The 24,466-nt window shown below is 43.6% G+C and overlaps 1 protein-coding gene across 1 annotated transcript in view; it reads right to left on the bottom strand.

The window, feature by feature from the left end:
* Positions 1-24,466, bottom strand: part of WDR82 (WD repeat domain 82) — a 31,532-nt gene that overhangs the window by 4,055 nt on the left and 3,011 nt on the right. The window contains exons 2-8 of the mRNA XM_015411683.1: positions 16,432-16,529; positions 4,320-4,386; positions 4,006-4,105; positions 3,680-3,796; positions 945-1,100; positions 537-606; positions 196-338 (exon numbers count right to left, since the gene is read on the bottom strand). Coding sequence (XP_015267169.1) covers positions 196-338; positions 537-606; positions 945-1,100; positions 3,680-3,796; positions 4,006-4,105; positions 4,320-4,386; positions 16,432-16,529 — 751 coding nt within the window. The remainder of the gene's footprint in view (positions 1-195; positions 339-536; positions 607-944; positions 1,101-3,679; positions 3,797-4,005; positions 4,106-4,319; positions 4,387-16,431; positions 16,530-24,466) is intronic.

The raw sequence follows: 24,466 nt of genomic DNA, 5'->3' as shown, positions 1-24,466 counted from the left end.
TTTAGTTTGCATTCTGTGCATCTCGGAAGTTAGAGGGGCCACTCTACAGTATTATGGACATTATAGTTTCATTTTCTAAAATGAGCATTTTATGAATTAACATAGATCATGCTATCTTGACCTCTTTGCAATGAAAGACTAGGCCTCCTATGAAGGAGTCCACGAAGAGTTTGACAGAAGCATAGGTCTCCTTACCATGTTGGAACACGCACTGGCAAAAGTCATAAACTTGGGGTTAAACTGTAAGCAGGTAATGGGACCTGTATGTTTTCCATCTAGCACTGCTACCTTCATTCCACCCTCTGTATTCCAGACATGAATCTTCCCATCCTCGGACCCTGCAGAATGGATTATCCAATATTAGTATCAAACGGGAAACAGCTCCTCAAACAGATTACACCAAATCAACAAAAGACAGACTCTAGAAGGTCTACAAGGTCAAGTCCTCTTTTCTGTAGAAACTATTTAACATGCGAGGGTGGGTGGGTGTAGACCTGGTATCCCACAAGCTGTAAGAAGAAATACAGGTCTCTTACCAATCATTACAAACTGAGAATCGGGGGTGAAAGAAGCCTCTAATGTGACAGCTTTACTGTTGTTGTATCCCTGCAAAAAAGAATAAGATTAAAGGCTACAGAGGTGTGAAAAATGTCACACCATGCCTGTAGGTAAGAAACAAGAAACTTCTAGATGACTTTCCTCTAGCTGCCAGGATTAAAAAGGAGTTAAGTGTGTACATGTAGCACATCTGAAATGGAACTTCAAGTTTATTAAAGCAAATTGATGCGCTAATATTAATTGGTTAGCAAAAGTAGTCCTGGTAAGAAATATTCAGGCATACACATGGCCAACTAACAGAACTGATTAGTGTAACATGTTTCACTCTAAATTTGAGGGAAATGAAAACCAAACACAAAAGAAAAGGTAAGGAACAGCAAGCTCACCGTAAATGTATTCTGCACAGCTCCTTTAAAGGCATCAATGAGTCGGATAAACCCTCCATTGGTTGATATAAGAAAGAGCTTGCCATCATTGCTGAATTTCAAACCTGTCCATTCACAAGTTCGATCATACTGCATCTTAAAAGTAGCAAATGGACCCTAAAGGGGGAAGGAAAAGAAATTTACCAAACAAGGACATGCCACACAATCCTCCAAGTCACTCTGGATAAAGAAGTCAAAATACTCATATTTTGAAATAACCAACAGCTGAGAAACAACCATAAGTCCTATGTTGGAGCAAGAGGTGGTTTTAATTAACCAAAGCATCTATAAGGGTCTTTTCTGACATGAACTGTCAGGAAAAGAACATGCATGAATAAATATGGGATTAAATTTATCTAAGGGAAACTGCTTTCTGGAAGAGGTACCAGGAATTATTAGGGAGTGCAGAACATGGGGTCTTAACCTGTCTATGTTCAGAAGATTGTTTCAAGCAGGTGTTTTCCATGATCACAAGACACTGATTCAAAAGACCTGGTGATCCTCTCATTAAAAATAACTGGTATATTTTCCTTTCAACTGGCAATTCAGTTCATGAGGCTCTAAAACATTTGCAAGAGGAGGAAACTCATAGTAAAAGTGTCCTCAAATCACTCAAGGTGCTATATGTGAGTACCTGACAGAGAAGAGCTGGATACTCAGTATCTCTTGGAAGGCATCATACAATTATATTTTAATGTTTAATTTCCACAAGAAATAACCATACATTAACAATATTGTATATGAGACCAGGGAAAGCCACTTCATCGTAACAAGTGCTGACATTTATGATGATGAACTGCTCAGATGAGAGAGAGAGAGAATGGGCATCCTCCATGCATACACCCATTTGCTCCAGCCTAGGTTTGGGGTGGGTGGGGAAGGATGCCAGGTAACTGTAGTTTCAAATTAGGTTACAAATCTTTCTCTAATTACTTTTATTTCTTGGAATCTGCACCCTAACTCTGCAGCCTGTACCCATTCAAGAGATGCTGACAGTAATAGTAAAATAAAGCTTTTGTTTGCTTAAGGAATGAAAATACTTTACTGATTCCTACCCATGCAACTTGCTTCTCCTCATGCTACCAAATAGTCCTGTTTGAATGCTTCTTCTAGTATCAAACAGGTGAGAGGGGTGTGACCCTGGAGACGGTGGTGATTACTGGAGGAGGAACCCCCCCAAAAAAACTCTTAAGAGAGATGAAGAGCAGTGAAGGATTCCCCGTGGGAAATGTTGGGTTTCCTTGGGCACAATACCCCCCTGCCACTGCCTCTGTATGTGGTGGAATCACTTGCTCACTAGTTCACTGCAGGTGTGAGGAGACAGCAACCCAGAAAGGGCTAGGAGAGAATTACAGCAAACAAAATAGAAAAACAAAAAAGCAAATAAAGTAAAATAAAACGGATACAGTCACCATTATACATTAAAATAACCTGTGAATGTTTTTACCAACTCTTAGGGATTAGTTATAACCTAAACATATGATCCACTGGTGCCTGCTAGTTACTGGGCTCTTATTTGATTTATATTTATAAGCTGCCTCTCCAAAGAACCTGCTCAAGGCAGCTCACAAAGTTAAATTGTAGAGTTGTATACAGTTAAAGTTAACAAATGATTAAAACCCAGCTATTAAACACCCAGGAGGCTAAAACGACCCTCAAAACAGTCTTCAGTGTAGGAGGAGACTGTAAAAGCAACTTAAGAAAACCAAATATTTTGGTCACAAGAAATGTTTTGCTCTGGTGCCTAAAAAGACAGTTAGGCAGTCCCCCAGGCCACCACTGAAAAAGGCTCATCTCTTGGCCACCACCAACCTCACCTCTACAGACAAGAGCACACAGAAAACAGCATGCAGGATTAAACAGATCCTGATCTGATTCAGCTAAGCACTTTTTATGTTTCTAAGCAAGAAGGAATACCAGAATCAGTCACCATAAGTCAATTATGCCCTAACTTGAAGAGATTCTATGGCTGCGGTCACACAGAGCATTAGTGGTACAACCTCATTTGGAGTACTCTGGCTGCGGTCACACGGAACAGTAGCCACGCTAGAGAGATGGAAGATAGGTGGATTTTCCAGGCGCGATCTCACCGCCTCATCTGGGAAGCGTAGAGCTCCAGTAGCTCAACCGAGGCTTCCCTCCGAAGATGCGCGGCAAAAAACTAGTACCTCGGATCGCATTTTCGGTGGCATCCGGCGCCCACCCATGTCCCCTCGCAAACAGGTCATTTCCTCCCGGTGGTAGTTCCGGCGCCCGCCCATGCCCCCTCGTATAAAGGTTTTTTGTTTCAACTGGCCATGGGATGCGCACAAGCACCCAACACTTTGGTGTCCAGGAAAAAAACCACATCCGTTTGTCGCGCCACTTCTTTGCCGCGGCGCAGGATTGTGGTGTGGTGTGCTCGGCACCTCCCCCCTACCACGGGACCTCCACGGTACGTCTGCTGGCGCAACCGCGTGTTATTTTGCCCTGGGGCAAACAGCCACGCTCCCCCCCCGCATTTTCCTGCCCGTGTGACCAGGGCCTATGTGTTCTTACTGTATAAGAGTAACAAAATCTATGGAACAAGGAGTTCTATTAAAAAAGAAAAGGAAAGGAAATGCAAGGCTAAAGCCAGACCCACCATACTACAGGTATAACATTTCCAGTTTCTTCTGGGATTCTACATAACCCAAAGGCAGCTGAGCATCACACACCTTGTCAAAAGAGCGAAGATCATAAAGTTTCACCATTTCAGAATTGACACCAGCGGCAAAAATCAGACCCTCTGGATCAAATGAGCACACAGGCTTCCCCTGAGGATGCATCAAACCCTAAGAATTCAGAAAGGTGGGGGAAAAATGAAAGAAATTATTCTAAATTATGTGTTCCCAGAAATAAAAATGTGACATTTATCACTATCATTTTACTCCTCACAGACATGAGATGTAATTTTTGTGTGCTGCCACTGCCATCTTTCAGTGGATTCAAGAACTACAATCTATTTCACAGCACACCTCACTGATGAAAAGGGAGATCTTACCTGGCAATTAGGAGAACGAAGATCCCAAAGTCTTATAGTTTTATCAAGAGACCCAGAAATAAAGGTATCATCTACTGGAGACATGGACAGAGCAACAACTCTGAAACAGAGATAACATATGTTTCAAGAGCATAAAATAAATATACAAGCAACTGGAATAACTATATTTACCTTTCATTCCTACAGGCTCCAGAAAGGGTAAAAAATTATAGACAAGGAAGGTAAACAGTAAACAGAATCTATTATGGCTCAGTTTTGTCAATCACTGCCTCTTCCTGCTTATATAGTACCAAGATTATTGCTACTAATCTTACCTTTTGTTGTGTCCTGGAAAGTATCTGATATATTTATTGTCATGCAGGGAGAGGTATCTGATCGTATCTGCAAGAAAATATCAATAGGCTAAGTACTATCATACAGCAATACTGCATCATGAAGTACTAATGGGCTGCTTATAGCAAGAAGAAAGACAATGAGTGTTCTTAACACACAGTTTCCTTGGCCATAAAAACTGAAGCCAAGAAGTATAATCTCTTGGAATGATTTAAGAAAAAGATAGTATTTAACGGACCTCCAGCTAGCAACCCAGCAAAGGAATGATTCAGGTTTCAAGTCTATACTTCTGGCTTAAAAACAATCCTTTTTTCTATCTGCTGTTCTGTTAAGAGTCCAGCTTGCAGAAGCATAGCTGTGTTAAAGTGCAGCAACACTTGTTAACCAAAATCAGTGCATAAACTATTCCCGTCCAACAACTGCCATAATAAAAACTAGTCATTCTGGGACATCTGCAGACCCATACTCTGAATCAAACTCTCTAAAACTTAGAAAATTTCTGGAAACTTTGAAGACAGGTGAAAAAAATGAAGATTTGGGGAAAACTGAAATACATGTACTATTTTATTTCCTATCAAACCTATGCTACCGTAGTATACATCTTAATTTTTGCAATCTTTTAGGTAGCTAAAAGCAAAGGCAGAAAACCAAAGAAAGTGTATTATTTGGACAGAAAAACTCTCATAGTCTCAACATGTAGGACCACAGGAATATTTGGGCATCAAGTTACAACTTCATAGCACTGAAAGCACTGAAAACAGGGATTTAAAAAATACAGGCACCAGTTTGCCAAGGCATCTAGAAATTTAATTGTGGTGCCCAGTATTGGCAAATATACACGCAAAACTCGGAAAACTGGGGGGAAAGTGTAGCTTCTAAACTTTTTGGCAGGCTCCAAGAACTAAATAATTGTCATGGCCTGCTTCCATTGTGTCTAATCACTAGACACATTATAGCATTTAGTTGTCGGCAAAATTTACATTTAAAGAAAATACAATCCCGAAAAATATTGTGCATATCTACAGTATACATAAGGATAATGATCTAATGCTGTAGATTGTCTTACATAAAAATTTTCATACTACATGACTAAACCTTTTCATTTCATGCATTCCAAAGGAGAAAAAAACCTAAAGTTCTTTTTCAGCATTCTCCCAATGTCTCAATTTTTCCATCAGAAAAACGAGAGGGGGTGAGTTAAAGGCCTGGGGGGGAAGCATCCCCCCATCCCTGGGTCTGACCTACTCATCACAATAAACTCCAATTTAGATGAGATGTGCCTTTTGCCATGTTTGTGTTTCTTTCTCCCCTCTCCTCCCTCATGCAGGGTATAATTAAGCTTCTTGGTTTGAAACAAACTCCAGGTACCTGTGACATACAAATTCAGGAGCCAGGGGGAATCTGTCTTTACTCCTCACAATCCAGGCTTCGATAACTAGATTAAACTAGTTATAAACTAGTTTATAAACGAGGCTCATAGAGGACAGAAATAATTCCAACACACTTCAATTGCCTGAATTTGTATGTCATTGGAAATCAGAAAACCTTAACTTTGCGCTGGAAGTGGTGGTGGTGGTGAGTACAATTAACCGTGTTCATGTCTATTTTGGCTTAACTGGAGCCTGCTGTAACATCTGAAAGCAATCTTAGTATCTGGTTTAAAAGTTACGAGTAATTGAGAAAAGCAAATGTTCTAAAACGGACTATATATGAGCGTTTATATGCAAACTGAATACACCAAAACCAACCTGGAAGATTTTATCATAACATTTTTGTACTAACTATAAATGGGGTGCGAAACCTTCAAGTTAGACGTGCCTTGTGGAATTAAGAATAACGTCTCAGTCTGCAGAAGTTCACCTATAAATGGGGAACTACAAATGGTTTAGTAGAGAAGGATAATTAGAGTGCTAGAAAAAGCCCAGTCCTCTGACCCAAGCAACCATAAGTTAAAAATGCCCTAGTTAATATAGAGAAGAACCAAAATCTTTCTATAACCCTTCAGTTTTATAGAAGGAATCTGCTCAAGGAGCGGTTTCCACTGACTCATTGATGATTATTCTCTGTACAGTCACCCAGAGGCTGGCAGGCACATATTAAGAACAATTTTGCTGCCAAACATGAATGGGTAAGACTGACATGGTGGTCTGAAAAGTCAATTCTCCCCTTCCCAACACACACTAATAAACAGATCATCAATTCTTTACTCCAGAATATGTTACTTAACAGATATATTACTACTCTCTAAATAGAAACCATTACCTGGCACCATCTAAGGCAGGTGGGAAGCTCCTCCTTTTAGCAGACAGAGCTCTGTCCCAGGCAAGGCAGTGGCCTGTACAGTTATCTCCTGTACCGGGTGGTATCATAGACCCTCAAACTGTACAAACTACTACCTCAGACTGGAATCAGGCAGGCAGAATCAGGCTTCAAACACTTGTGGAATCTTCACAAAGGACACTGTCATCAGATTCAAGCAGCAATTCAGAAGCACCTAAAAATCCATGTGTACATACCAACTGTTGCAAATGGAAAATTCACTTGGCCTCCTATTTTCCTATTCCTTTTTCAGATGAAGTATTCTACATGCACATTCATTGTACCTGCCCTCCTGGAGAAGCACACGAGTTTGTGCTTCTCAAGGGACTCCAACTTAAGTGATGAAACTGCCTCCAAGGCCTTAGGACTTCATGGCCACCATGAGGTTGTCTCAGAACATTATAGTCCCAACTCATGTAGCAGGACATAATCTTTATCTGGTTCTCTCTGTGCACAAAAAGCACATGGTCTGGTGTTGGGGAAGATTGCTACACTACCTGTGTCACAGATTGACCATCACACAGTGAGGTTTAGGCTGACAGTCATAAAAACTACTGGGGGGGGGGCAGAGTGGATGGCTCCCACCCAGAGGCTGATGGATTCCTGATGACTGTTAGGGAGTTTCTTCTTGACAAATTTTGTGCTCCTGTCAAACTGTGGTCAATATATGGAACAGAAATTTGACCTGGGTGGCTGACACTATCACTGCATGATACTCTTTTGCAGAATTGGGAAAGCTCCATGTAGGAGCTTGAAATGATGAAACACTTTGGTGGACACCACAAATGGAGGAAAACTCTATTTAAATTCAACAATACACAAGCGAAAGCATGCTGTGCTTCTTCTAGGACAGTGATGGTGGCAAAGCAAATTCATTTATCTGCAGCCATCAGTCTGCCCGGCAATGTTTTTCTGTATTGTGAGGGGACTTGTATTTTAAGCCTCAAAGGATGTTGACACAGAAGATCTGTGAGCTGTAACTCCCTTGCTAAATATTGGGAGGATAAAATCACTCACATCTGTTGCAACACTGTCCTCCGCATTTACAACCATGTCAGTCTCAGGATGAACGTGATCACCTTTGCTTTGCTCAACTTCAGTTCGCGAGGCCTGATAAAGCAGACAAGCTGCTCAGAAGTGTGTGGCCCACCACATCTAGATGTGATCCTCATGGCTTGCAATCTTGTTGCAATGGGCTGACCAAATGAGACCAGGTAGTTACAGAGATGTGAAATTTTGAAGCCACGGATAAAATGTCTCTCCCCCCCCGCCAACCCCCCCCAACAGAAATTTTTGGGAAACCTGAAATATACATAATACTTAATTTCCTATCAAACTGAAACTACTTTTACTGATTTATCAATAAGAATTACAATCTCTGTAGCTTTGTGAGCATATACAATTGTGCTATTTTTCATATTTATGGAATTTAGAAGCATGAATACCTCCATTTTCTGTAATAAAAATTGCAAGTATAGCCACTACTCGAGAAAGAGTTGCTAACTGCCGCATTCTGTGCTACCATAGCACATGTATCCTTAATTTCTGCCATTTGAGAGCTAGGAAAAACTAAATATTAAAGGCAGAAAACAAATTCTATAGTAAATAAAAGAGTATTATTTGGACAAAAACGCTCACATAGGATCCCAATAGGTAGGACTAGCAGCATGTTTGAATATTAAGCAAAACTTTATAACACTGAAAACACCAAACTCTTTAACGATGTATAATTATTAAGCACAAAGCATATTGAATATTGCCAAAATTATTTACATTTAAACAAAGAACCTTGAAAATATTGTACACTACAGTATACGGGGTTCTTTTTCAGTGCTCCCCAGAAGTCCTCACACTTTTTCATCTTGCATTCTACAGTTAAGGACACACCTGCTCATCAATATCCGATTTTGATGTATTTATTTCCTTCGCTATGTTTCCCCCCTGAATTAAACCAAAACAAATGGCAACCTAAGCCTGTTATTCCTGTTTGGTCCTTGTATCTGTTAAATAAAAAGGTTTTTCTCATAAAAAAGAAGTATTTCATAGGAGGTTTTCCCCATTGTTACTCCAAATTGCCCAGTTTTTTTTCATTCGAAAAACTGCAAGAATCCTCAGACTTTTTCATGCTATGTATTTTGAATGTGAAAAGCCTTGTGGTATAGGAAGCCTTTTTACTCACTGTAAAAGAAAATACTTCATAAGAGTTTCTTTCCAGCTCTCCTCTTTCCTATTTTTCCATTAGAAAACCTTAAAAAAGGCCTTGGGGGGTGCACAGACACAATTTCCCTAATTTTTCTGTTGTTTTCCCAAAGGCATCACATCTCCAGGTGGTTATAAATGCCTCATTTAAGAATGGATACTTCCAATTGCTTTGAAAGATGTGATTGAGAACACCCTCCCAAAAATGCAAATGTGGATTCAACCAGTTTAAACAACTACTGGATAATGTCCATTCTCAAACAAGGTGCTTAAGTGTGATAGCCACACAACCTAACATTAAGAACACAAGAACAAAAGAGAAGACAGTGATGGATCAGGCCAATGGCCCATCCAGTCCAACACTCTGTCACACAGTGGCCAAAAGTACCAGGTGCCATCAGGAGGTCCAGCAGTAGGGCCAGGACATTAGAAGCTCTCCCACTGTTGCCCCCCCCCCCAAGCACCAAGAATACAGAGCATCACTTGCCCCAGACTGAGAGTTCCTATCTATACCTTGTGGCTAATAGCCACTGATGGACCTCTGCTCCATATGTTTATCTAATTCCCTCCTGAAGCAGTCCATTCTTGTAGCTGCCACCACCTCCTGTGGCAGTGAATTCCATGTGTCAATCACTCTTTGGGTGAAGAAGTACTTCCTTTTATCTGTTCTAACCTGACTGCTCAGCAATTTCAATGAGTGCCCACGAGTTCTTGTATTGTGAGAAAGGGAGAAAAACATTGGACTGAGTACTGCTCACTGAGTACTGCTCCCTGCGGTACCCCACTGCTTACCACCCTCTAATGAGAAAATTGCCCATTTATACTCACTCTCTGTTTCCTATTAATTAGCCAGTTTTTGACCCACAAAAGGACTTGTCCTTTTATCCCATGGCTATTGAACTTACTTAGGAGCCTTTGATGAGGAACTTTATCAAAAGCTTTCTGGAAGTCAAAGTAAACAACATCTATTGGGTCCCCCTTGTCCACATGTTTGTACACTCCCTCAAAGAACACTAACAGGTTAGTGAGACAAGATCGTCCCTTACAGAACCCATGCTGAGTCTGCCTCAATAGTTTTTGTTCATCGATGTGCCTACTAATCCTTTCCTTAATAACAGTTTCCACCAACTTACCCGGTATGGACGTCAGACTGACTGGCCTGTAATTTCCCGGATCTCCTCTGGAACCCTTTTTAAAGATGGGAGTGACATTAGCTACTTTCCAGTCCTCAGGAATGGAGGCAGATTTTAATGAAATTACATATTTTTGTCAGGAGATCCAGAAGTTCACATTTGAGTTCTTTCAGAACTCTTGGATGTATGCCATCTGGGCCTGGTGATTTATCAGTTTTTAAGTTGTCTATCAGCTGTAGGACCTCCTCTCTCGTCACCTCAATCTGACTCAGGGCTTTCAACACCCCTCCCGAAATCAGCGGTTCTGGAGTGGGCAAGCACTTCCCATCTTCCACAGTGAAGACAGAGTCAAAAAATGCATTCAGCTTCTCAGCCATTTCCCTATCATTCTTCAATACTCCTTTTACCCCTTGGTCATCCAAGGGCCCCACTGCCTCCCTGGCTGGTATCCTGCTTCTAATATTTTTGAAGAAAGTTTTATTGTTGGTCTATGTTTTTTGCAATATGCTCCTCATATTCCCATTTTGCCTGCCTGATCACAGACTTGCATTTTATTTGCCACAGCCTGTGTTCCCTTTTATCAACCTCACTGAGACTAGCTTTCCACCGCTTTTTAAAGGAATCCTTCTTAGCTTTTACAGCTTCCATTACTTTGTTTGTTAACCATTCCATTACTTTATTAACTTCATGCTGCCTTGAAGGAGAATGATTACCTAGTCATACTTCAATCCAAATCCAGGTCTGGTTTCAGTACCTGATCACCCTGTCTTACTACCTTTGCGAAGACAGTGAGAAGGAGAGGTATCATTATGAATTGGTCAGCTTAGCTGGGGGTACCATGACATTTATGGTACTCTGTCTCCCTTGCTGTTTAACATGCACGTTAAAGTGCTGGGAGAGACTGGGGATTTCAAGCGATGTTCATATCATCAGTATACAGATTGTGAGAAATGAAATAAAAGGACTTCTGATCAAGAAAATCTTAAATACCTTGCTTTAAACTGTAGTAGAAAAATATTGCTTGAAATCAATTGATGCTTATTATAAAACCAGACAGTAGGCTTGCACAAACAACCCAAAATTAAGAATAGGGACTTCTGGTCATAAATCTTATAAATCCAGAGGTGCTTGGCTACCTATAAAAATATAGTATTTGAACCTAAATGCTTAAGCAGGCTAGCTTGCTGGAAAAAGAATTGAATGTTGGCTGGGGTGGGGTACCTTTTAGACCATAGGATATGCTATCACAACAGACCTTCTAGAGGGAGAGGTTAACCGTTAGCTAAAAAGCAGACGCACTATAGGGGTGGGGTAACTTTTGGACTACAGGATATGCTATCTCAACAGACCCTCTGGAGGGAGACGTAGAAGCACTATAAGGGTGGGGTAACTTTTGGACCACAGGATATGCTATCTCAACAGACCTTCAAGAGGGAGAGTTATAGGCGTAACGGCATGTGAAGCCTCTAGGTGAACGGGTTAAGAAGTCTGTACGTCTTTGTCACGTGTTCAGTTCTCTGAGCTGGGCACCCTGCTTGCAAGCTGTATATCAAATAAAATCTTCTGCTTCATCGAAAGAGTCCGTCTCTGAGAATTCCTTACTGGGTAAGAACCAAAACCATATCCTTCACAGATGATACCCTACTCTACTCTCCTTAACATCTGCATCAGTTAGGGATGCAAATGCTTGGAGAACATAATGGAATGTATGAGGACCGATAAATAAAACTCAGACCAGGCAACACGAGGGACTCGCAACCATATGGCAGCTGCAAGTACCCCACTCAATTTAGAAGCACCACAGATGCCTAACTCTGGTTGGGACTGTGGCACGAAAGGAGGATGAGCTCCCGCCTTCTTTTCTGTCACGTTTCCCTGACCCAAAACAGCCCATGAGAACACACGCACTGAATGTTTGCAAGTATAGCCTCTTCTAGACTACTGCTGTTTCAGTCAGGAAAACAGCACAGGGGGATAGGAACCTCTACTCCCCCCCACACTGTGGTCTCAACCAGAATCTGGCTCCTGCAGCACTTCTAACTTGAATTCCCACAGGGAACTCACAGTTGGTGTCCTGTTGCAAGCCCCTGTGAGGATGGCATGGCAGACATAACAAACATTTTGGCCCTGGAGACTGCTCTTCAGTGCTGGCCACAGAATCAGGAGTCAGTCCGTAATGATACCATGTTTTGGGGTGTGTCTTTAAATGTTGAGTTTGATTGCAGTACTGTAAGAAGAGGGAGACAACTGTGATTTGGTTGGCTGATAACTGAATGTGGGAGATGTTCTGAGAGGAATCTGTGTGTGTGTTTTATGACAGAGAGTTCTGTGTACGCTTCTTTGGAAAGTGACGTGTGGAAGAGCTATGAAGAGGGTTTGTGTGACTCTAAAGGTTTTGTGAGAGAGTCCATATGGCAAAAAAACAAGTAGTGTCTAAACTGTGTGGTTAGACAAATGTTTTATCTTGTGTGCCTAAGACAAAGAGCTTAGCCAGTGTGGCTACATATATGAGAGACAGAAGCCTGTCAGCGTGGAATTTTAGTGTCTGAGAGACTGTGTGTGACACCTTGCCAGTTATATTTACAAGTTCCTTTTTCCAGTTCAAGATAACCAGAAACCTATTTTGTTCTTTATTCAATAAACCAATTTTTATGGACTTTCAGTTTAATGGCAACCTGCTAGTGGACGCATTCCCTGGACCTCCCAGGGAGGCGATCCGCGTGCTGGCGGTTTGGAGGGAGGACAATTGTTCACACCCAGCCCCGGAGCCTTGGTGAAAGGCTCCTAGCCATGGAGCTTTTGAGGGGTGGCCTCTTCACCAGCGCGATGCTGGAGAATTGAGGCGCTCCTCTGCCCCGACGGTCCAGCCATTGGGCGTCCGAATGGAAATAGAGACGCCGACCGGGACAAGCGTTGGAGACTAGGTGTTGTAAACATACCTGTGACGAGGTCTCCGGACCACGAATGAACAGTGAGTCAAGTTTAACGCAAACACCAGGATTATAAAAGAAAGCCCCCTGGGATCGGCGAGACTAGCGAGCAGGGGAGGGGCCCCTCCCATACGCATGAGTAAAACAGCGATCTCCCAGGGGGGGCGGAACTATAAGCGCTAAAATCTGTTCTGAAGAGTACACAAGAGCGTGAATAAGCACTTGGCCGAATTGCAGAGACTTTAGCAAAACTTTTAAAAAGTAAACAATCCATAAAAATGGCACTGAGAAAAGCAGAGAAAGAAAGGCAGGCGAAAATGAAACCGGCTGGAAGCATGAGCCCCTGACTGGAAGACACCACAGAGTTTTCTAAGTTGCTGGCGGACTCTTTGCGCCCTCTACTTGATCAGATGACGAATATCAATCAACAGCTGACAACATTAAACCAGAACTTTGCAGCTCAGCAGCTCCAACGGAATGAAACTACCAAAAAGACGGAGCAAACAGCTGAGAAGGTGAAGGAAATGGATGCCAAATCCAAAAAGGTTAATAAAAGGGTGCAGTTACTGGAAAAGAAGCAAGTTTCTGACTAATATCAGCTCATGCAGCTACAAATGGAAAAAGCCAACATAGTTCTCCAGTTCCAAGGTGTCCCTGAGGCTAAAGATGAGAATCTGAAACAACTTCTGAGTGATGCGCTTGCCCCAATTGCAGATTTAAAAACGGACTATCTTATAAGCGAAATGGATGTGGCTTATAGAGCCTACTCTGTATACATCAAGAAAAATAATCTTCCTGGGGAAATAGTGGTAAGATTCTTGAAGAGACATGTGTGGGATCAAATACTGAAAGCAACATCAGGAGCACCCTTAAAAATTGGAGACAACACCATCGGAATTCTAAAAAATATTCCTTTTGAAATAAGAAAAAAGAGACAGAAATATAAGGACTTTATTATGTTCTTGCAAACAAACAGCATTCCTTACAGGTGGTTGATTCCCGAGGGCGTCCTTTTCAAATTAAAGGATAAAAAAGAAAAAATTGACTCTGTTTCTAAAGCACGTGAGTTTCTGAGACTGCAACTGGGAGATTCGGGAGAGGACGGCAGAGAGGACGAGAACAGCAAACCTAGCAAGGATTCTTCCGACGAGGACTCTGCTTCTGAAAAGGAGCCGGCAGCCCCCAAACACAATTATCAATTGAGGATAAGAAAAGATAAAACAAAATAATGGCTGAAGAACTCTGAATTGTGCCTTATAAGCTTTTATTATCAATGATGCTCTGGTGACTCTCTTAAAACAGTGTAACTAATCGATACAAAGACTAATATCATAGCTTAATCAAGTGAAATGATCTCCTATACTTGGGGTTTTAATTAGTAGTGGTTTTCTTTCCTTTCTCCCTTTGATGTATTTGTCCCCTCCCTTTTTTCATTGTAGTTTGTAGTCTATAGAAAATGCAATAAAAAATCCCCTCTGGGGGGCTAAAAATAAAAATCAATCAATTTTTATTTAAATATATCCCAGAAATCAGTACGGTCCTTCCTCAGGGCCACATAGCCCTGTGAATTGCCCAGACCCTGGGTCATACTACCAAAAGAGAGAGAACTGGAATATTTAATTCCTGGTGGCAGCAGCAAACTACCAAGTGTATATAACAGAGGGTGGTTTAAAGGAAAAACAGTCTCACCCTGTAAGCAAGCACGCCACACAGTCCATTCCAGAAGGGGCTGCACACACCCTGAAATATCAGGCTTGGGGTCTGGGGGAGGGAGGCAGCAGCTTAATCTGGGCCTAGGGTTGGAAGCTCAGGTTCTCTTCATAGCAAGTGGCTCCTTTTACCAGCTTCAGCTTTTCTCTGTGTGCTTCACAGTGCACTCACTGTACTGCACCACAGTTCCCTCTGGAGTATTTTCTGCAGATCCTCCCTTAACTCTTCCCTCTATGATGCTCTCTGCATCTGACTTCATATGCACCATTCCCCCCTTTCTATCCAACATTTTACTGCATCCCCTCCATCTTTATTTCTCCATCAAACCCATAGATATTAGTCCTTGTTCCTCTGAATCACAAATCCGTTTATATGAGTTACCCACTTCCCCCCCTCTTTCCTCTTCACAGCACATATTTTCCTCCCTGTACCCCTTTCTTTCTGTATTCCCACCTACAAATCTCTCTAGATCCCTTGCTACCTCCCTTTCCCCTCTGAACTGCCACAGGTATCTTTGCACCCTGACCTCTGTTGTTACCCCACTTCCCATTCTGTACTTCCATTTCTCTGTGAATCCATCAAGTCTCCCATGCTCTTTTTCCTTCAGTCTCTTTATGCTGTGTTTCTGCAAATAAACATCTGTACATATTCACTTTTAACTCTACCCCTTCTCATTAGTTTTGGACGCAGTTGTACACAAAGCTTTCGGCGTCCAAGCAATTCACACAATGAATGATACCACTGATTCTGCACTATGGCTGGACATCCATAATAGTATGGAAAAACTGGCACTTCTGAATTCTGGGAAAGGAGAAGCTTGGCAGATGAAGTGATACAAGCTTTTTCCTTCCCATTTTCTAAGGGGTTTAGGTAGAAAAGGGATGCAAACAATGGGTTTTTGGAACTCTCCTGGGGTCCACAATCATCTCGCGTTGTATGGGCTTAGTTTAAGAGATGTCATATTTTAGAGCACAGACACAGTTTTAAGTTTGGGTCAGGGAGTTAATCTTCCTCACTCCATTACTTTTTTCTAACTTGAAATTATCCCATGGAACTACTATCTGTCCAACTGGGGAAAACATCAAAACTGCAGCTCTGTGGGGCATTCAAATCAGAAAAAAGTGTGGGGTGTGTGCGCACTCATGCATGCGCGGAATGGCAATACAATTCCCTTGCAACACAGCCGTGACCTCGATTAGACCTGTGCATAACTGCTACTGAAAGACAAAAGGACATGGTCACTATTCATGCAGTTGGGCATCACTTATGGTTTTGTCCCTTATTCCAGTCTCAATACAAATTCTGACATACAAAATTTTGCATCTGATCTGAATAACTGGTCTGATAAAAGGCCACCACTTCAACATAGTCTGTGTCACTGGCTCTAAGCAATGTAGCAAAAATTCACTATAACATTTTGTAAGAGAAAAACTAAGGCTGCCATGCTAATATGCTTATCTGAAGGTCACGTGGGACATGCTTCTAAACAAATATTATAAGGACTGGGACTAAGCCATTAGCAAAGTTAACAGATTATTTCATTTCCTTTAATAGGTACTGAATTGCTGGTATACTTATTTCACCCTGATACACTGTGAAGAATTGGTCAAGGAACTTCTTTGAAAGCCACACTTTAGAAATTAAATCCTAAGAGTAGGAAAACATTCATTCATCACCTAAAAGTTTCAGTTAATTAACCATTCAGTTTAGTCAAGAGCAATATTTTCCCCAAGCCTCCAATGCTATTACCCAACCGGGACAGAGGACAAGCAGAGATTAGTAATGATGAATATATCACTTACCATCTATTTTATTGGAACTGTACACTACAGTGTTGGCAGCATGTGTGTATCTGATGAGATCCACTCCATACTTTTTACTGTACAGTGTTCTCCTTGGTCTGCCAAGAGGAAATACAAGAACAATTATATCATCTGTTTCAACACAAGAACTCTGCCAATGCCAGCCATATCAAAGCCTTTTAAAAAGAAACTGCACACCATAAATCAGTAAATCAGATAGTGCTGTCTTGACTTTAATTACAGAAAAAATGAATGGCGAGTAACCTAATAGACTAACAAATCTTTATTAAATCCTGGCTTAAGCAAATTAAAGATGCAGGATTAGCAATAGCTCCCAATGAACAAGAAAAAACTATAACAAAGTCCCAAATTCTACCAGAACAGGGGACTTTTCAAGACTTGCAGGAGAAGGAAATCCCGCCCCCTCCAATTTTTTTACCACTTGATCAAAATGAGACCAGGGAAGAAGGAAAGAAAGTGGTGACCACAGTGGGAACAGAGAGGGAAAGGCAGCTTCCCCCACTAGGCAGTGAACTGGGGAGGGGTTAGAGCTGGAGGGGAGGGAAAGGAAGCCTGGAGCAGAAAGCCAGTCCTGTGTACCTCCTGCTCCAAGCAGCCCTCCCCATCAGCTGATCAAGAAGTCTGGGTTGCTTTTTCAAAGAATTTGGACCTCTAGGGGTGGGTGTCCTTCACAGATCCTAAGATCTTGCCAAAATCCATCATGGTTAGTGGACCAAAAAGATTAATAAATGGACCACAAGGTATACCGGGCATTTCCCCCAACTGTCACTGCTCTATAATAATCAGCATCCTGACTGGAATGTGTTTTTTTTAAAAAAAAAAATTAAGCAAACTGAGTGAACTTTTGGCACTGATTTTACAGTATTCTCATGTGTTACTCTTAAGAATGTTTCCTGCAATGGAACACAACTGTAGAACATCTGCAGTACCTTAGGATTAGACTGAATATATGAAGAAATCAACTACTACTACTGCCTGGGAAACAGGTCTCTGTAAATCTGCTTGCCAAGGCAGGAAAGCTCAGCAATGTTGAAATGCCCCATAGGCTACTTGCCTGTTCCAAAGCCCAGCACTGCTAATTCAGTCCTGTGTAACCCTGAAAAACCCTGCTTTTCACATAGCAGACCCAGAAGCAATGAACAAAATACATCCTGCTCAGCTGAAAAGACCTGACTGTATAACCTTTGTAGATTGCCTACTTCAAAACTCACTGCAACACAGAAATCATAAATCCCTCCTAAAGAATATGGGATTGGGAAGAACTGGGGCAACCACAAAAAATGGAAGAGCTATTAAACCAAGCCTGTATCTGTGGACCCTTTCTTAGGAAATCTATATGCAAATCTCTCATTCTAAACAATCATCTTAGCAGTTTGATTTCTAGTAATCTACGTTATCATGACAAGATGATGACTTCCAATCAGTCTCCTTTTTAAAAATCACAGCTGCATACGGCAGGCTGAAAGATAATGAGTGTCATTATGAGTGTCAGATTTTAACCTGGGTTTTCTACACTGAAAGCTATCCTTCCAGACACTATACATTACAAAATCTCTTTCAGAAGTCAGATTATATTATCTGCACAGTTAACACAAAAAATTGCATTTTATTTCCAAACATTCTGGATTCTCCCTCCCCCCCCCAAAAAAAAACAACAGGTGGTGATGAAAATTAAAAGAATTTTATTGATAACTGAGAGGCTGTTTTGTGTCACTTTCACTTAGAAGGCAAGAATTACTCCTCCCCCAGACATTATACTCATAACAAACTGTCACAAGTCCAAAAAGTGAGGCACACTGGAAATACTAAGCACCAACCCCACACCACTACACACTGCATATGGCCTGAGGAAGATACACTAGAACGATGAACCCAAAGCTTCAAAACTTTGTCTCAACAAAAGAAAGGCAGGGGTGAAAAAGAGTCTCAGGCAGAGGTCGATTCGGGGGGTTCGCGGGGGATCGCCGTTCCCCCGGGTGAGGTGCGGGGGGGCGGGGCACACGAGCGGGCGGGCAGGCAGGTGACAGGGGCCGCCAAGCAGGCGCCCGGAGTCCGGTTCGGGTTTTGCCTGCAGCCGCGCTCGGCCCGTCTGAGGCTGTAGAGGTGGGTTCGCTGGCGAAGCGAGCGGAAGAGTCACCACCACTGCTGCCGCCCCCGCCTTAAACAGCTCCAACTTCTAGGCCGAGCCGCCCCAACCTTTTCATGCCTGTCCGCCCCCTCCCCGGATGTGCTCGACGGGGAGGTGGCTGCCCGCGGGGTCCCTTTCTACACCGGGATCCCTCTTGGGCAAGTGCTGAGCCAAGCCTCGCCGCCACCGCCGCCCCCCCACGCGTGCCAAAGAGCCGCTGCTGCCCTGCATGCCAGGGCCAGACCGCAAGCCTGGCTCCGGCGCGTGGCGGGGGGCAGCACAAGGCTCTGAAGCACGGGGACGGCGCGCCTGGAGCGGCCTGGGGGGGCACTCTCCTGGGTGCCATGTGGGACCGGGAGAGGGAGGAGGGGGAGGCCCCCCCGGAGCCGCTGGGAGCCTGGCCGGAGGCCGGGTGGGAGAAAAGGCTTCATTTCTGCCCCAGGAAGGGAACCCGAGTCTCCCCCGAAGGGGCTGCACCGGGCGGAGTTGCGGTCCGAGCCGGCCGCTGAGCTTGTCTGACGGGGGGGGGGGGGTCCCCGGGGGAGGTGGCAGGTAACCTGCCGGCAGCCCGACGAAAGGCAAGTCCCAACAGAGCGAGTCCTTCTCCTTCAGGAGCCTCCGCAGATGCTCTTCCAAGGCGATTTCTCACCAGACTTTTCTCACCTGGTCCCTCGTCCCTACCCCGGCCTGGCCGCCTGTTAACGGCAACAGAGAGCCATCCCCGAGGAGGCGTCTGTCTATTCCGGTGGGAAGAGATCAGGGGCTTCCTGGTCAAGGCCCGGCGGGGGGGGGATCTTTTGCGTGGAGGGGCGCCACGTCTCCCTTCCGAGGGATGGAGTCGATTTTTTCTCTCTGGTTTGTATCTCGCCAATCCTCCGAGGCCTTGAGTCGGGCCTGCATGCCCCCCCGCCCTGATTTCCTTCTCCTCTTGCCCCTGCGTGAGGCAGGCAAGACATCCCCCCCCCGGCCTCTCAGGGAGCTCCAGGGCAGACTGGGGATCTGGACGCCGGACAGGCTCCGAGGTCGATCAGGGGACAATGGACACACCGCCCCAGCTAAATTCTCTGATGAGAGCTGGGTCGAAAAGGAAATCCGCTCATTTCTTCTTTATAATTTGCAAACTATAGATTTATCCGGCTTCACTGGGTGACTTCGGGCCAGTCACTGCCTTGCAGTGTTGCTGTGAACGTCGGGGGGGGGAGTAGGGAGTGCGCAGGGAGGGCCCCAGCACGTGCATCACTCTCCCCCCCCCAGACGGCCAGTTGGGAAGTCTCCAGGCCCCACCGGGAGGTTGGCATTTGAGGGGGGCGCCACGAGGCGGCCTCGCCTAGGGCGCACAAACCCCTCGGGCCGGCCCTGCTTCTCCTCCTCCTCTCCTCTTGCTCCTCAGCCGACAGCCGCACCTGGTCCGTCGCCTCCGGATCGCCCCATCGCCGGTAGGTGCCCGAGGCTGCCCCGGGGCCTCTGCCATGGGGCGGGGAAGGGGGGAAAGTCTGGCGGAAACGTTTGCTGCAGCAAGAGAGGGCGAGCGAGAGAGCGCGAGTCGCCTTGCCCTTGCGGGGCTGGCTTGCGGCCTTATGACACACTTCCGGTGATGTCAGGGGGTGTGGCATATGCAAATGAGTTATGCTAACGAGTTCCCCTAGTTCTTTCTCTACAAAACAACCCCTGGTCTCAGGTATGTTGTTTCATGGTTTGTTCCTCAAGCTGCTGAGGCCAAACAATTTAATTAGTAAATTGCTACAGTATTTGAACAGTGTTAAGTGCAAAAACATTTATCATACATGAATGTAACAAAAGAACACAAGTCTGGGGGAAGGGGAGACACAAAAATACTAGACTATATAAACAGAATACACAGAAAGGCATGTCAATGAAGAGGAGTTAAAGAACATGATACACACACCCAGATTTTATTTCATTTACACAAACCTGGCAAAGAAGCTTTTTCAAGAAGACACACAATTTTTAAGTTAGGTTATCCTACGAAAGCAAATGGTCTGCAGTTTTCCACTACAATTACTAGATCAAGGTCTCCAACCTTTTTGAACCTACAGGCACCTTTGGAATTCTGCTACAGGATGATGGACACAACCAAAAAATGACTGCTGCAAGAGGCCAAATGATCCACAGCATGTCAGGGAGTGAGCTTATGCACAACTCTAATAGCAACTCTTCAACATTTTAGGCAAAAAGCAGTGCTTAACAAGATTTTTTTTTAAAAAATAACCTTACTGTTTTAAAGTATTTTGTTGCTTACACAGTTTACCTTCAGACATACAGTGAAGATCCTTATGCTGTGGTGGCAGCTGCTGCTGAAAGCAATGTTTTGGGGGTTTTTTTTAACTACTCAGCCTACCAGATCTCCAATGGCCAGTAAGAAGCCCTGCTAGGCACAAGCCCCATCTGGCCCCACCCACTTTCTAAACACATCTGGCAGGGACCACAAAAAGAAGTTGGCAGGAACTATGTTGGGGACCTCAGTGCTAGCCTCCCACCACAGAAGAAGAGTTGGATTTATACCCTGTCCTTCACTTGGACTCTCAGAGTGGTTTACAACCTCCTTCCCTTCCCCTTCCCACAACAGACACCCTGTGAGGCAGGTGGGGCTGAAAGAGCTCTGAGAGAACTGTGACTGGCCCAAGGTCACCCAGCTGGCTGCATATAGAGGAGTGGGGAATCAAATCCAGTTCACCAGATTAGAGTCCTGCTGCTCTTGACCACTACACCAAACTGGTTCTTAGTAATCTGGATTGCTCACATTAAGAAGATGAAAGCAGTGCAGCCAAGGCAGAGGTCACTATATAGAAGAAGAAGAAGAGATTGGATTTATACCCCGCCCTTCACTTGGAGTCTCAGAGTGGCTTACAAACTCCTTTCCCTTCCCCTCCCCACAACCGACACCCTGTGAGGTGGGTGGGGCTGAGAGAACTCTGACACAAACTGCTCCTTTTCAAGGACAGCTGTGCCAGAGCTTGTGACTGACCCAAGGTCACATCAGCAGGTGCAAGTGGAGGAGTACGGAATCAAACCCGGTTCTCCCAGATTAGAGTCCGCGCACTTAACCACTACTCCAAACTGGTGTACTTCTCCAAGTAAGGAGAAAAGACTTTGTAAATTAACCAAAGGCCACCCCCCACCCCCAGCCTGGTAAGAACTGAATGGTCAGAGCAGGTAAGAGCCCTTTAAGGGGGGAGGGAAGCGAGTGGGACTGGGAATGCTAGCCCACTTAAGCTCCTGAGAGTGTATACAATCCTGGAAGGGGAGATTTTGGGGATGTGGTAGATTTCCAACATCTTTACTCCCCTTCCCATATAGCTCTTTAACCTTCATATTAACCATCTATCATCCAGAGCTTCATAGTGGGTTGCCACAGAGCTGTGGTCAAACGGCTAAGGGCAAACAAACTTAATCCAGGCAAGATGGAGGCAATGCTGGGTGGGAAGATTTACCAGCCTTAGATGGGGTCCAATTGTCTTGGGTAGAACACATCAAGCTTGAGGGTGCGTTCTTGGATGTAACTTTGCTGATGAATAAATGTCACTGTTGTTCCTAGCTGCGCCTTCTTTCAGTTGCATCCAGCTCACCAACTGGTCCCTTAAACTCTGCAAACAGAGCCATACTGATTCCTGCTATTATAACTTCCAGACTGGAGTAGTGTAACTCACTCTACATGGAGTTGCCTTTGAAGAACTGAAAGCTTCAACTGGTATAAAATATGGCAGCAAGAATCTGTCTGGGTTCAGTCACCTGGAACACCTAACTACATTGCTCTGTCAATTGGACTGGTTACTTATATGCTTCTGGGCCCAACTCAAAATTCTGGTTAACCTTAAAGCCTTTTATGGCCAAGGGCCCTCAGTTATTGAACCGCATATCCCTGAATATTTCCACTGCCAGCTGCATTCATGAGAAAGTGTTCTCCATAGGGTACCCTCTCTTAGTACTTTTCGTTTGGCAACAGTCAGGCTGCAAGTTTTACTCCCCTGTGGCCACACCAATCTTTTGGAATGTTTTACCAGAACAGGTGGAGGGCATTTACACGTCCTACATTCAGGAAGGCATGAAAAAAGGCTGTCTTTCAAAGAGAACTGAGCAGAAAGTAAAATCTTGAAGACTTAATTGTACTGTTTTTATGCATTGCTCTTTTTGTCTTGATGATGAATTACTTCATGCTTTGTTAGCTGTCTTGAATCTAAGGAGATCAGGCACAACCGAAATATGACGTTAGTCTTAGACTAGGATCTGGGATGCTCAGGTTCAAATCCTCACATTGCCCTAGAAACTTACTGCATAACCTTGGGCCAGTCACACAAACTCAGCCTAACCTACCTCACAGGGTTATTGTGGTGATAAAATGGAGATGGTTGTAAACCACTTTGGGGCCCCATTTATAAGGAAAGTGAAGTAAATAAATAAGTGAAGTAAATAAATAAATCCTCTATCATGGGGGGGAACTTACAAATATAGGTTGCACAATAATTACATGATTATCAGCATCTACCCCAACAAGAGCTGGCAATTTTCTTGAAACTCAAAAACAATATTGGAAATGTAGTGCCTCCCTATGATGTTTAAAGTATCTATCAACTAATGTAAAACTTAAGATAAAAACATTATGTTGGTAAATAGGCACCTTTTTTTGTGGATTTTCTTTGGCCTAACAGCATCAAAGCTAGACCACTCCAAACAAATGGGGAGAAAATATAGCTAAAAATACATCAAGCTAAGCAAAAAACCCCAAACAGAAGGGTGTCAGTATGAAACAGTTCTACAAGTAGATGCAAATCTAATTTGTTAAACAAGTAACCAGATTTCAAAAAACATTACAGTAGGCATGCTGGTCCATCAGAGAAGTTTACTGTACTTTACTGTACTTCATCTTTCTGCAGAAATCTTCTATTTCTAAAGGTTCATAGTTTTACAAAGCTAACAACAATGGATGGATGCCATTATCAATAAAATATCAGGCTAGCTAGGCACTTCAAAGCTGTAATTACCGTTTTTCAGGTGATTATCCCTAGGAATTGTGAGATACGTGTATGTTTAATGTTATTTAAGCCACAAACATATACAATAACCCAAGTTTTAAAAATCAAGTTATGAACTCAGTTGATGGGCTATACCGGTCAAATCAATACCAAAGCTAAAATCCTTATCTATGTTTCCTCTCCCTTGGTGCAAGCAATACTGTAACCACCAATCAGACATGAACAAGTAACTCTAAGTGATGATGTATCCCAGTAACCACTATGGACAAGGGTTAAATTCTGTTGAAACAAATGATAGGACAGGCACTTGGACGGTATATCTCTTAGTTTTTAGGTATTTGTTGATATCTGAATATACTGTTAACATAAGGTACTTTAAAAAAGATTTATGAAATAAGGGCTGCGGGCTTCCGGTCTGGCTAAGATGGAGGACTGAAGCGTTTCGCGATCGTGCGAAGCGAGCGACGGCCACTTTCGACAGTTTGGGCAATATACAGCCCAACGCATCACTCCCCAGCGAGGGGGGGGGACAAGCAGGCAGCAGCGCCCTAGAGGGAGTGTGAGGTTGGCGTAATCCAGCTTCGGAAGAAGCTGAATTGGGCTTTGACCTCCTCCCACGAAGAAGGCAAGTGCCAAGCAACTCTATAGTGGCCGATCGAGCCGGGCTACCGGCATAAATTCTTCGTCAGCAGACTTCTTTGAAGAAGGACAACAACTGTGAGTTAAAAGAAACAATGCAAAACCCGTTTTGAACGTGCTAGATAACAAAAACGTGCCGCTTACCTGAACTGAGTTTGGAGTCAATTTGAATTAAGCGGTTGAGCGGAAAATGAATAGTAAATCCCAGAAATCCGATTCCGGAGAGAAAAAAAGTTGATTGAAGCCTTTAAAAACT

This window comes from Gekko japonicus, unplaced genomic scaffold (genome assembly GCF_001447785.1).
Source record: "Gekko japonicus isolate JY-2015 unplaced genomic scaffold, Gekko_japonicus_V1.1 scaffold90, whole genome shotgun sequence".
NCBI classification, from domain to species: domain Eukaryota; kingdom Metazoa; phylum Chordata; class Lepidosauria; order Squamata; family Gekkonidae; genus Gekko; species Gekko japonicus.
The sequence above is the reverse complement of the archived record's forward strand: the minus strand, read 5'-3'. Positions and strand labels throughout refer to the sequence as shown.